A 12862-nucleotide genomic window follows, 5' to 3' on the forward strand; every position below is an offset into this window, starting at 1 on the left:
GGGGGTGGGATGAGGTTAGTAGGTAGGAGATGGGGGTGGGGCTTGGGGTGGGAGGAGGGGATAGGTGGGAGGAAGGACAGGTTAGGGAGGCGGGGACAAGCTGGGCTGGTTTTGGGATACGGTAGGGGTAGGGGAGATTTTGAAGCTTGTGAAGTCCACATTGATACCATTGGGCTGCAGGGTTCCCAAGCGAAATATGAGGTGCTGTTCCTCCAACCTTCGGGTGGCATCGTTGTGGCACTGCAGGAGGCCCAGGATGGACATGTCGTCTGAGGAATGGGAGGGAGAGTTGAAATGGTTCGCGACTGGGAGGTGTAGTTGTTTGGTGCGAACCGAGCGTAGGTGTTCTGCAAAGCGGTCCCCAAGCCTCCGCTTGGTTTCCCCGATGGAGAGGAGGCCACAATGGGAACAGCGGATGCAGTATGCCACATTAGCAGATGTGCAGGTGAACATCTGCTTGATGTGGAAAGTCTTCCTGGGGCCTGGGATGGGGGTGAGGGGGGAGGTGTAGGGGCAGGTGTAGCACTTCCTGCGGTTGCAGGGAAAAGTGCCGGGTGTGGTGGGGCTGGAGGGGAGTGTGGAACAGACAAGGGAGTCCCGGAGAGAGTGGTCCCTCCGGAAAGCAGATAAGGGTGGGGAGGGAAAAATGTCTTTGGTGGTGGGGTCGGATTGCAGATGGCGGAAGTGTCGGAGGATGATGCGTTGGATCCGGAGGTTAGTGGGGTGGTACGTGAGGATGAGGGGGATTCTGTTTTTATTGCGGGGATGGGGTGTGAGGGATGAGTTGCGGGAAATGTGGGAGACACGGTCGAGGGCGTTCTTGACCACTGAGGTGGGGAAGTTGCAGTCCTTGAAAAATGAGGACATCTGAGATGTACGGGAGCGGAATGCCTCATCCTGGGAGCAGATGAGGCAGAGGCGAGGGAATTGGGAATAGGGGATGGCATTTTTGCAGGAAGGTGGGTGGGAGGAGGTGTATTCTAGGTAGCTGTGGGAGTCGGTGGACTTGAAATGGATATCGATTTCTAGGTGGTTGCCAGAGATGGAGACAGAGAGGTCCAGGAAGGAGAGAGAGGTATCAGAGATGGTCCAGGTGAACTTAAGGTTGGGGTGGAAGGTGTTGGTGAAGTGGATGAACTGTTCGAGCTCCTTGTGGGAGCACGAGGCAGCGCCGATACAGCCATCAATGTAACGGAGGAAGAGGTGGGGTTTACGGCCAGTGTAGGTACGGAAGAGGGACTGTTCCACGTAACCTATGAAGAGGCAGGCATAGCTTGGGCCCATGCGGATACCCATGGCCTCCCCCTTTGTCTGTAGGAAGTGGGAGGAATTGAAAGAGAAATTGTTGAGGGTGAGGACGAGTTCGGCTAAGCGGATGAGGTTGTCAGTGGAGGGGGACTGGTCAGGCATGTGGGACAGGAAGAAGCGGAGGGCCTTTAGGCCATCTGTATGGGGAATGCAGGTGTATAGGGACTGGACGTCCATGGTAAAGATGAGGTGTTGGGGATCGGGGAATTGGAAGTTCTGAAGGAGGTATAGGGCGTGGGTGGTGTCACTGACGTAGGTAGGGAGTTCCTGGACCAAGGGGGAGAAAATGGAGTCAAGATAGGTGGAGATAAGTTCAGTGGGGCAGGAGCAGGTGGAGACAATGGGTCGACCAGGGCAGTCAGGTTTGTGGATTTTGGGAAGGAGATAGAAGCGGGCGGTGCGGGGTTGGGGAACGATGAGGTTGGAGGCTGTGGGTGGAAGGTCACCTGAGGTGATGAGGTTGTGGATTGTTTGGGAGATGATGGTTTGGTGGTCGGGGGTGGGGTCATGGTCAATGGTATACTGCATCCGCTGTTCCCGTTGTGGCCTCCCCTACATCGGGGAAACCAAGCGGAGGCTTAGGGACCGCTTTGCAGAACACCTACGTTCGGTTCGCACTAAACAACTGCACCTCCCAGTCGCGAACCATTTCAACTCCCCCTCCCATTCCTCAGACGACATGTCCGTCCTGGGCCTCCTGCAGTGCCACAACGATGCCACCCGAAGGTTGCAGGAACAGCAACTCATATTCCGCTTGGGAACCCTGCAGCCCAATGGTATCAATGTGGACTTCACAAGCTTCAAAATCTCCCCTACCGCATCCCAAAACCAGTTCAGCTCGTCCCCACCTCCCTAACGTGTCCTTCCTCCCACCTATCCCCTCCTCCCACCTCAAGCCCCACCCCCATCTCCTACCTACTAACCTCATCCCGCCCCCTTGACCTGTCCATCCTCCCTAGACTGACTTATCTCCTCCCTACCTCCCCACCTACACTCACCTTTACTGGCTCCATCCCCGCCTCTTTGACCTGTCTGTCTCCTCTCCACCTATCTTCTCCTCTATCCATCTTCTATCCGCCTCCCCCTCTCTCCCTATTTATTTAAAAACCCCTTCCCCTCCCCCATTTCTGAAGAAGGGTCTAGGCCCGAAATGTCAGCCTTCCTGCTCCTCTGATGCTGCTTGGCCTGCTGTGTTCATCCAGCTCTACACCTTGTTAACTAAGGCTGATTACTACCTGAATGGCTGTAAATTGTGAGAGGGGAGTGTGCAGCAGGACATGGGTGTCCTTGTGCACCAGTCTCTGAAGGTAAACATGCAGGTGCAGAAGGCAGTAAAGAAAGCTAATGGTATGTTGGCCTTCTTGAATGACTAGAGTAAGATTGGGGCCGGTCAAGGACAGTCGTGGGAAGTTGTGCGTGGAGTCCGAAGAGATAGGAGAGGCGCTAAATGAATATTTTTTGTCAGTATTCACACAGGAAAAAGACAATGTTTTCAAGGAGAATACTGACATACAGGCTATTAGACTAGACGGGATTGAGGTTCATAAGGAGGAGGTGTTAGCAATTCTGGAAGGTGTGAAAATAGCTAAGTCCCCTGGGCCAGATGGGATTATCCTAGGATTCTCTGGGAAGCTAGAGAGGAGATTGCAGAGCCTTTGGCTTTGATCTTTATGTCGTCATTGTCTACAGGAATAGTGCCAGAAGACTGGAGACTAGCAAATGTTGTCCCCTTGTTCAAGAAGGGGAGTAGAGATAACCCTGGTAATTATAGACCAGTGAGCCTTACTTCGGTTGTGGGTAAAGTGTTGGAAAGGATTATAAGAGATAGGATTTATAATCATCTAGAAAGGAATAATTTGATTAGGGATAGTCAACACGGTTTTGTGAAGGGTAGGTCGTGCCTCACAAACCTTATTGAGTTCTTTGAGAAGGTGACCAAACAGGTGGATGAGGCTAAAGCGGTTGATCTGGTGTATATGGATTTCAGTAAAGCATTTGGTAAGGTTCCCCATGGTAGGCTATTGCAGAAAATACGGAGGCATGGGATTGGGGGTGATTTAGCGGTTTGGATCAGAAATTGGCTAGCTGTAAGAAGACAGAGGGTGGTGGTTGATGGGAAATGTTCATCCTGGAGTTCAGTTACTCGTGATGTACCTCAAGGATCTGTTTTGGGGCCACTGCTGTTTGTCATTTTTATAAATGACCTGGATGAGGGCATAGGAGGATGGGTTAGTAAATTTGCGGATGACACCAAAGTTGGTGGAGTTGTGGATAGTGCGGAAGGATGTTGCAGGTTACAGAGGGACATAGATAAGCTGCAGAGCTGGGCTGAGAGGTGGCAAATGGAGTTTAATGCGGAAAAGTGTGAGGTGATTCACTTTGGAAGGAGTAACAGGCATACAGAGTACTGGGCTAATGGTAAGATTCTTGGTAGCGTGGATGAGCAGAGAGATCTCGGTGTCCATGTGCATCGATCCCTGAAAGTTGCCACCCGGGTTGATAGGGTTGTTAAGAAGGCATACGGTGTGTTAGGTTTTATTGGTAGAGGGATTGAGTTTCGGAGCCATGAGGTCATGTTGCAGCTGTACAAAACTCTGGTGTGGCCGCACTTGGAGTATTGCGTACAGTTCTGGTCGCCGCATTATAGGAAGGATGTGGAAGCATTGGAAAGGGTGCAGAGGAGATTTACCAGGATGTTTCCTGGTATGGAGGGAAGGTCTTATGAGGAAATGCTGAGGGACTTGAGGCTGTTTTCGTTAGAGAGAAGAAGGTTAATAGAGACATACAAGATGATCAGAGGATTAGATAGGGTGGACAGTGGGAGCCTTTTTCCTCGGATGGTGATGGCTAGCACGAGGGGACATAGCTTTAAATTGAAGGGTGCTAGATATCGGACAGATGTCAGAGGTAGGTTCTTTACTCAGAGAGCAGTAAGGGCGTGGAATGCCCTGCCTGCAAAAGTAGTAGACTCGCCAACTTTAAGCGCATTTAAGTGGTCATTGGATAAACATATGGATGATAATGGAATAGTGTAGGTTAGATAGGCTTCAGATTGGTTTCACAGGTTGGTGCAACATCGAGGGCCGAAGGGCCTGTACTGAGCTGTAATGTTCTATGTTCTAATGTTCTAATGTTCTAATGTTCTATGTTCATTGTGAGAGGTTTCAAGTACAGGAGCAGGGATGTGTTGTTGCAGTTGTACAGGGCCTTGGTGAGACCACACCTGGAATATTGTGTGCAGTTTTGGTCTCCTTTTCTGAGGAAGGATGCCCTTGCTGTCGAGGAAGTGCAGCGAAGGGTTACCAGGCTGAATCTGGGGATGATGGGTCTGACATATGGGGAGAGAATGACTAGGTTGGGATTGTTTCGCTGGAGTTCAGATGAATGAGGTGGGATCTCATAGAGACTTATAAAATTCTAACAGGACTAGACAGGGTTGATGCAGGGAGGATGTTCCCGATGGTGGGTGGGTGTGTCCAGAACCGGAGGTTATAGTATAAGGATTTAGGATAGACCATTTCGGATGGAGATGAAGAGACATTTCTTCACCCAAGGAGTGGTGAGCCTGTGGAATTCATTACCACAGGAAGTAGTTGATGACAAAACATTGAATGTGGTGACTAGATATAGCACTTGGGGCGAATGGGATCAAAGGTTATGGAGAGAAAGCAGGATTAAGCTATTGAGTTAGATGATCAGCCATGATCATGAAGAATGGTGGAGCAGGGTCAAAGGGCCGAATGCTCCTATTTTCTATGTTTCTATGTTTGTGTGATGAAAATGAAATAACAATAGGGTCACTCTGAGGAAACTGAATTAAATAAAAAGACCATCCAACAGGGATGGGAAGAAGCAGCACAGAACAGAAAAGTTTTTCATTGCTTACCACAATGGATATGAGACACAACAAGTCTTCATTTCTGCAAGGCCAGTGAGGTGAGCAGGTTGCGTCGACTAGCTGGTAAGCAATTGAGCAAAGGCAATTAAGCTGTAAGCAAAGACATCCAAATGATCCATTGTTGACACAACCATTAGCAGATGGGAGATCACAGCAGAATTTACAAAATAAAAGCAAAGATTTTGAATTTTGCAAACAGTGTTGGAAGAAGAGCTTCATCCCATAAGGAAATCTCAGCCAGTGTCCAAAATGCAATTGAATCTGCTGGAGATTGAGAGAGGGTTGATTTACGTAAGCAATGAAGCAGAATTAAAAGCAGCAAACAACTGTGGTTTTATTTAGTGCCAGGACTTTTTCTGAAGAATGTCTTTTTTCTTCTGCAGAAGTATTATATAACTTTTGAACTGGAGCTTATGTACCAGATATTAATGGAGTGCTGTCAGTGTTACTGGAGCAATAGGGAGCTTCCTTTGTGGCCTTGTGGTCGGCAGCAGGCCATTATTCACAAAAAGATTTCATATTAACACATCTGGCTTCAAACTATGGCTGTGAGTGTAAGCCCAGAGCTGGCATGCCATAACTCGAGGCAATTTGAAGATTTCATTAAAGAACATTTAAAAAATAATTGTTCAGGAGAGTGGGTGTCACAAATTCAGCTACTGTTCGTTGCCCATCACTAATTTCCCTGACTAAAGTGGTGCTGAGTTGCCTTCTTGAATCACTGCAGCTCCTAGAGTGTTCGGACAGCCATAATACTGTTAGGAAGGTTTCTTTAATCCAATGACAATGAAAGTTTAGTGATATAGTTCCAAGTTAGGATGTTGTGTGACTTGAAGGGATATTTGCAGATGGTAATATTCCCACGCATCTGCTGCCCTTGTCCTTCTCGATGGTATCCATTGTGGGTTTGGAAGGTGTAACTAGGTAACTTTGTAAGTGTAAATGGCGACTTATAAACTTTTCACTGTACTCATTTGAGTACATGTGACAATAAAGCTAATTCATTCATTCATTCAAGTTGCTTTTGAAGGAGGTGTGATGAGTTACTACAATGCATCTTGCATGTGATACATACTTTTGCCACTGTGTGTCAGTAATGAAGGGAGTGAATGCTGAAGGTAATGGATAGAGTGCCAATCAACTGGGCAGCTTTGTCCTGGATGCTATCAGGCTTCTTCAGTGTTGGAACTGCACCAATCCAGGCGAATAAAGCATATACCATCATACTCCTGAATTGTGCACCACCCATGTACAACTTATTGAAGGAACACTTGTTTACATAGGGCCTGTCCAAAATAACAATAAGTCCAACTAAGAATTGATTATGCAGTGATTCCACAAATACTAGAATATTTTGATTCTGATCTAGCCTAATATTAACTGTTGTGCCACAGAAATACTGATGTCCATGGTTAGTATGTATAAATAAGTTTTTCACCACTTATTCCACAGTGGGTGTCTTGGACTAATGACTCGAGTCTTGGAGGGATTGAGGGTTGTAAAACTCAGTTGCAAGCTGCAGATCCAGATTTTGGTAAGAAGATAATTAATTTACTTTACCCATTAAGGCCCAAGCTTTTTGAGAGAGATTGTGATTATGGGGTGAAAACTTTAATGAAGACATTACAAGGTGATCCAATGTGTAAATATTAAGATTGTTTAATACAGAATCTAAATGTCACAAAGCCTTAAAACAATAGATCTGATTGGAGTAATTAGCTTTTTAAAAGTCTGAAGATTGGCAAGGTCTCATTCACTTTGTGTCTCTAACTTTGTCAGATTTCATAAGGTTTGCCTTGTGAACTATACAAACTGAACTCCAGGCCTGGATTCTTTCCAGGAAAGCCTTCTGTCAGGAGTTGAGAAATACTTAAATGTGCCACTTTAAAGCTCATATAATTCACAATCAAACATACAGCCATTGAATCTCCCCTTGAAAAACAACGTTCTATCATCTCAAAACTAGCTAGTCTGTTAAGGTACACAAACCGAATACACAATTCAAAAGCCTATACAAAACAATAATTCCTATAGCTTTCTCATAAGGCTGTTAGTTAAACAAAACCACAGTCATGTAAAGAATTCCTGTTGATCTAAATCCATTATAGTTATTGGAACTCAGTCATCTTGTACATAATGAGATTACATTATACAGTTGAAAAAAACGTCTACAAAGTGCAATGCACTGGGTAATTGTAGTTCCCTGCCTAGCTGTTCAGAAACCTGTTTCTTTTTTAAACACTCGCTGGAGTTTCAGTCAAAAATATTGGGCAACAACTTAGTGGTTTTTAAAGTCTGAGAAGATCTCATTAAATCACTTTAAAGATCTCTTTAAAACTTTAAAGCATTGTGAACCTCAAACCACTCTGTTCAAATTACCCATTTAAATTTGATTCAATACTGTCGAACACAGAAAAGGTAACATACTCAAATGCATGGGAATGTTCAGAGAATCCCGATCAATAGTCATGTGGCTTTTGCAGACAGAATCCTATGATCAAGCACTACATTAAAACATACGTAAATCATCAAAAACCAATTCATTGCATCATTTAAAGTTGGTAAGCTTATAAACCTTTCTATGGAAAAGTTCCTTGCCTCCACTACAGACTTTCCCTAAATTTCATGAATCGACTTACTGAGCCTGGTTCCCACAGTTCTCAGGCAGCAAGCCAATTTGACAAAAATGCTGATGTCAGGGCAAATTAGTTTTGTTATAGTCGTTTAATTGGTGACTCCAACTTCACATTACAGGAGTCTTAGGTTACAAGATGCCTTGGTTCCTGCCTCAAGGAAAATAGTGTCCATCAGGAATCAACTGATAACTCGGCCCATGGCTGAGCGCTTAACAAGAAAGACTGTGAAGTTGAACTTTATTGCTTTATTTCTCTGTCTTTGCATTCTATGTTTTGGCTTATTTTTCTGTGTTTTACGATGGCATTGGAGAGTGGTTACACTATACAACACTTTTCACTGTATTTTGTAACAAAATACATGTGACAGTAAATAAATCAAATCAAAGTATAAAATTGCTGCTTTGCATGTCTCCAATTTGGGCCTCCTGAAGTGTATTCAGTTCATTTTGGGGAGGGGAAAATCCAATCCTTTGTCCTATTCCTTCTGTCTCTTTCAGTAATGGGGCATGTGCTAATAAATGGAATAGAACTGATTGGTACAGGGAGCTCTATTCGGCTGGATAAAGATCTGGATACTGCAGTCAAGAAGATGGTTGGACTTGCAAAGACACAAGGGATCACTGAACGGGAACGTCTTCATGTAGAAGCATTGGATCTGTTTGCAAAAGGGTAAGAAGAGTTATGTAAGGTATGATTTCAACTTTAAGTACATTGAAGATATTCTTTTGTGCACATGACTACTAGTTATTAGTGCTCATTTTTTTATTAGTCTAATCATTCAAAAGGCTAATCAGCTTTGTATAGAAAGTGATTTTCATAAGGTAGCATAATTTATAACATTCCTGCTCACTTTCCATTCATCCCTCGACAAGAAAAACACTTGGCCAGGGCTGAGGGGTGTTGTTGAATGACCCAGCCCTGCTCCTGTGTTCCTATTCTCTTCCTTCACATTAACGGCTGCCTCTATTCACCATCCACTATGACATAAATTTGAATTTATAACATCGGCATCAGGCAATTTCCCACAGGCAGTGCAGCCATCATAAAAATAAAGTAGTTATGAAATATTCAGTTTGCAACATATTAAGCTTTATTTTGGGCAATTCAGTAAATCTTTTTGCATTTTGTTAAAGGATAATCACATAGAGATGAATAAGATGTAAATAAAATATGATTTAAAATAGCCTCAGCAGCTGTTCCTGCAAAGTTACACTTAGAAAGTGAAATGATTCCTTACTACATACTAACAGAAGTGTCCTATTGTCTTATCATTTGTCATCAATTATAATAGATGCTGATAGATGAAGCCGTATTTAAGTGGTTGGTCCCTATAGGCCAATAATTGCTGAAGTAAAATATTCTTGAGCTTCAATCATTGTTTAATTATTGTTCAGTGAGAGATGTTACCAACTGGAAAGTTCTTGCAAGTTTCTGCTCCATGTTAGGAAAATTAATATGGATAAAACTGCATTTCTTAATGTTTTACACGCCGAACTATTTGGGAAAATATTTGCGAAAATTAGTGCATTTGTCAAGTTTTAAGTGAGATATTGTTATCTGATTCAAACTGTATTTAATATCTTGAATTCATCAAGATAAAAAGTTGTAATGATGTTTATGCTTACCTCCTTTTAAATTCTTTAGGGCTCTTCCAAAGGCATGTAGGCTATGGGAAGAAATCTTATTGTATCAGCCAACTGATATCTTGGCATTGAAGCTGGCTCACGATACATACTTTTATATGGGTCTCCCACAACAGTTAAGAGACTGTCTTGCACGGGCTGTTGCTCATTGGACGCCACAAATGCCACTTTATGGGTATGTATTCCATCACTTGTCAGAAAATATCATCAAAAAATATTCTGGCAGAATTGTTTTTTTGGAATTACTCATCCTTGTGCATTGATTTTACTGGGAGAAAGGATGTCGATATATATCCAACATCTTGAGGCTGGATTTGAAATTCAGTAACTCATGGTTCAGTCTTTCCCAGAGCTAGATAGTCTTTTGATTAACCTTGTTGTTCCACAGCGGTCATCAGTATTTACACAAAGAAGTCAATCAATCAAACCATCATATGTAGTCCATTAAAGTTGTTTACAAATGCACAAAGTTATAACCATCTGTACTCTAACTGATGGTCATCTTCAACTTCTTAATTAATTTGGGTTATCTTCAGACTCTAAAACATAAAAGCAAAATTCAGCTGATGCTGGAAATTTGTAAACAAACAAAAAGTGCTAGAAGCACTCAGTGGGTCAGGCAACATTTGTAAAGAAAGAACACTACAGAATTAACATTGCAGCTATCATGACAGTTGACTTGAAGTACCAACTTTTCCTTCCTTCCTCACAGATACTCTGACCCACTAACTGTTTCCTTCAGACTCTTGCCTCTTTCTATTCGTCCCTCGACAGGAAAAACACTTGGCCAGGGCTGAGGGGTGTTGTTGAATGACCCAGCCCTGTTCCTGTGTTCCTATTCTCTTCCTTCACATTAATGGCTGCCTCTATTCACCATCCACTACGACATAAATTTGAATTTTGTTTTAACTGAAATAGATATTTCTTTTATTCATCTGCCCTGTGAAAACACATTTTGGCTGGTATAGTGATCGAAGTCATACTTTCTGTTAGTATGAAACACAAGGTGTTCAATTAACCAACTGAACTAACTGATACCTCCAATTAGTTCACTTTTTCAAAAATGCAGTAAGCGGGAACAATTTCATTTGAAATTGGTTTTCTCGCTTTCTAATGCTAAATAACAAAAAGGATGATTTCATCTTGTAAATATTCCATTCTTGCTACTAATGCCAGAGGAAGTAGTAGAGGCGAGTACAATTTCAACATTTAAAAGACATTTGAACGGTACATGGATTGGAAAGGTTCAGAGGGATATGGGCCAAACACAAGCAAATGGGACTAGTTCAGTTTAGGAAACCTGGTCAGCATGGACAAGGTGGACTGAAGGGTCTGTTTCCATGCTGTAGACCTCTTTAACTTGTGTCACAGGATGGGATCTTTGTGGCATTTTTGTCTCTTATTGTCAAAAATAATTAAATTGATGCTCAAGGGATGCAGGCAAGTACCAAAATTGCACAATCACTCATGCTTTGGTAAAGTGGATATGTTGCCATTTCATGAGAAACCTACTGGGAGACTTTGTTGCAATTATTCCTCCTTTGATGCTCCTGTGCACGAGACCTTGAGGGATGTGGTAGCCAGACTCACTGGTGTGTACATTCTCAAATGGCTTTTGAAAACACATCAAAGAAAACTGCAGCTATCACGAATTTTGGCAAGTTCAAACTATCTATTGTAAACATAGCAGATGGTTCAAGATTCCATGCCACCTATGAACATGTGAACCACAACAGTAATCTGTATTTATAAAGTGCCCTTAACATAGGTCCCAAGGCATTTTTGCAGGAAAGTTATAAGACAAAATTTGATAAATAACATATGGATATACTAGGTCAAGTGAGCAAAACAGGACTTGTTGTGTAGTAGGATATAACCAGCAGAGTTTTGAGTGACCTCAAATTTTCTGAGAGTAGAATGTTGGAGGCAGGTTGAAAGTGCATTAGATTAGTCAAGTCCACAGGTAAAAATAGCATGGATAAATGTTTCAGCAGTGAGTGAACTGAGGGGGGATGAAAGTAATGTTATGAGTCAGAGGTGGGCAATTTTAGTGATGGCACAGATATGTGATCAGATGTTCACCTTAGGTCAAATACACCACAAAGTTTGGGAACAGCCTTGTTCAAGTTCAATAGTGGCAAAGAGAGATGGATGGAGTCAATGGCTAGAACATAGGATCAGCTGGAGTTCTATTCTGTAATCATGATCCTGATATCAGGAGTATTTCCAGGTCCAGACCTTTGGCCTATAGAGACTAATTAGTAGCCAGGGTGTGCACTCACCGATTAAACCAGCAGTGGAAGTGCACAGTTCGCAAGAGAATAGCAATTTGGGCGTTATTTACGGGTGTGGTTTCAATTATCAAAGCTGTAAGCACTGAAATGCTCTTCCTACACTTCTCCATCACTCCAACAATTTCTTGAATTGCTCCTTTAAATATAACTCTTTGACCAGGCTTTTGATCCAGTAATAATATTTCCTTATGTTGCTTGATATCAAGTTTTGTTTTGTAATATTACTATGAAGTGTCTTGGTAGATTTACAGAATCACAGAACTGTTACGGTGCAGATGTGCCCATTCAGCCCTTCATGAACACCATGACTAGATGCTATTCACCCCTAACACTACACATTATTTTTACTTAAATAATCATCTAGTGCCTGCTTGAATGCCCCAATTGAACCTGCCTCCATCATATTTCACGGCAGTTCATTCTGAACTATTCGCTGCATGAAAAAGTTCCTTCTCACATCACATCTACTTTTGCACGAATGTCATATACAGTTTCAGCATTATTCCCTGCTGTTGTACTCTATGCCACCTTTAATAAAGCTAAAGATTCCTTATATTTTATTAACTGCTGTCTGCACCTGTCCTGTCACCTCTAATGACTTATGCAATTGTATAATGAGATTTCTCTGCTCCTGTGTAACCTTTAGCATAGTACCCTTTCTCTTATACTGTTTCTCCATATTCTTTCTACCAGATTGGATCACTCATACTTCTCCACATTGAACTTCATGTGCCACCACTCAGCCAATTCCAACTCAATGTCCCTTTGAAGTTCTACACTGCCCTCCCACACTTCAGAATCCTCCTAAGTGTTTACCATCCACAGACTTGAAAATTGTCCCCTGCACTCCAAGGTTTACATTATTAATTTTAAGCAGGAAAAATGTCCCAATACTGAATCCTGGGGAGCCCCCGCTCCAAACCTGAAAGCCTAAAAATTATTCATTCCCCATTACTAACTGTTTTCTATCACAATCAATTTTGTTTCCACTTTAGAGATAACAAGCTGTAGAGATGGATGAACACAGCAGGCCAAGCAGCATCAGAGGAGCAGGAAGGCTGACGTTTCGGGCCTAGTCTAGGC

General features: G+C 42.9%; 1 protein-coding gene across 1 annotated transcript in view; it reads left to right on the forward strand.

The window, feature by feature from the left end:
* The window catches only part of LOC109920177 (voltage-dependent L-type calcium channel subunit alpha-1C-like), a 656132-nt gene that overhangs the window by 532309 nt on the left and 110961 nt on the right, over window positions 1-12862 (forward strand). The window contains exons 33-35 of the mRNA XM_048607862.1: window positions 6659-6740; window positions 8340-8511; window positions 9487-9660. Of these exons, the coding sequence (XP_048463819.1) occupies window positions 6659-6740; window positions 8340-8511; window positions 9487-9660 (428 nt within the window). The remainder of the gene's footprint in view (window positions 1-6658; window positions 6741-8339; window positions 8512-9486; window positions 9661-12862) is intronic.

The sequence above is a fragment of the Rhincodon typus genome, chromosome 18 (genome assembly GCF_021869965.1).
Source record: "Rhincodon typus isolate 14 chromosome 18, sRhiTyp1.1, whole genome shotgun sequence".
Classification (NCBI taxonomy): domain Eukaryota; kingdom Metazoa; phylum Chordata; class Chondrichthyes; order Orectolobiformes; family Rhincodontidae; genus Rhincodon; species Rhincodon typus.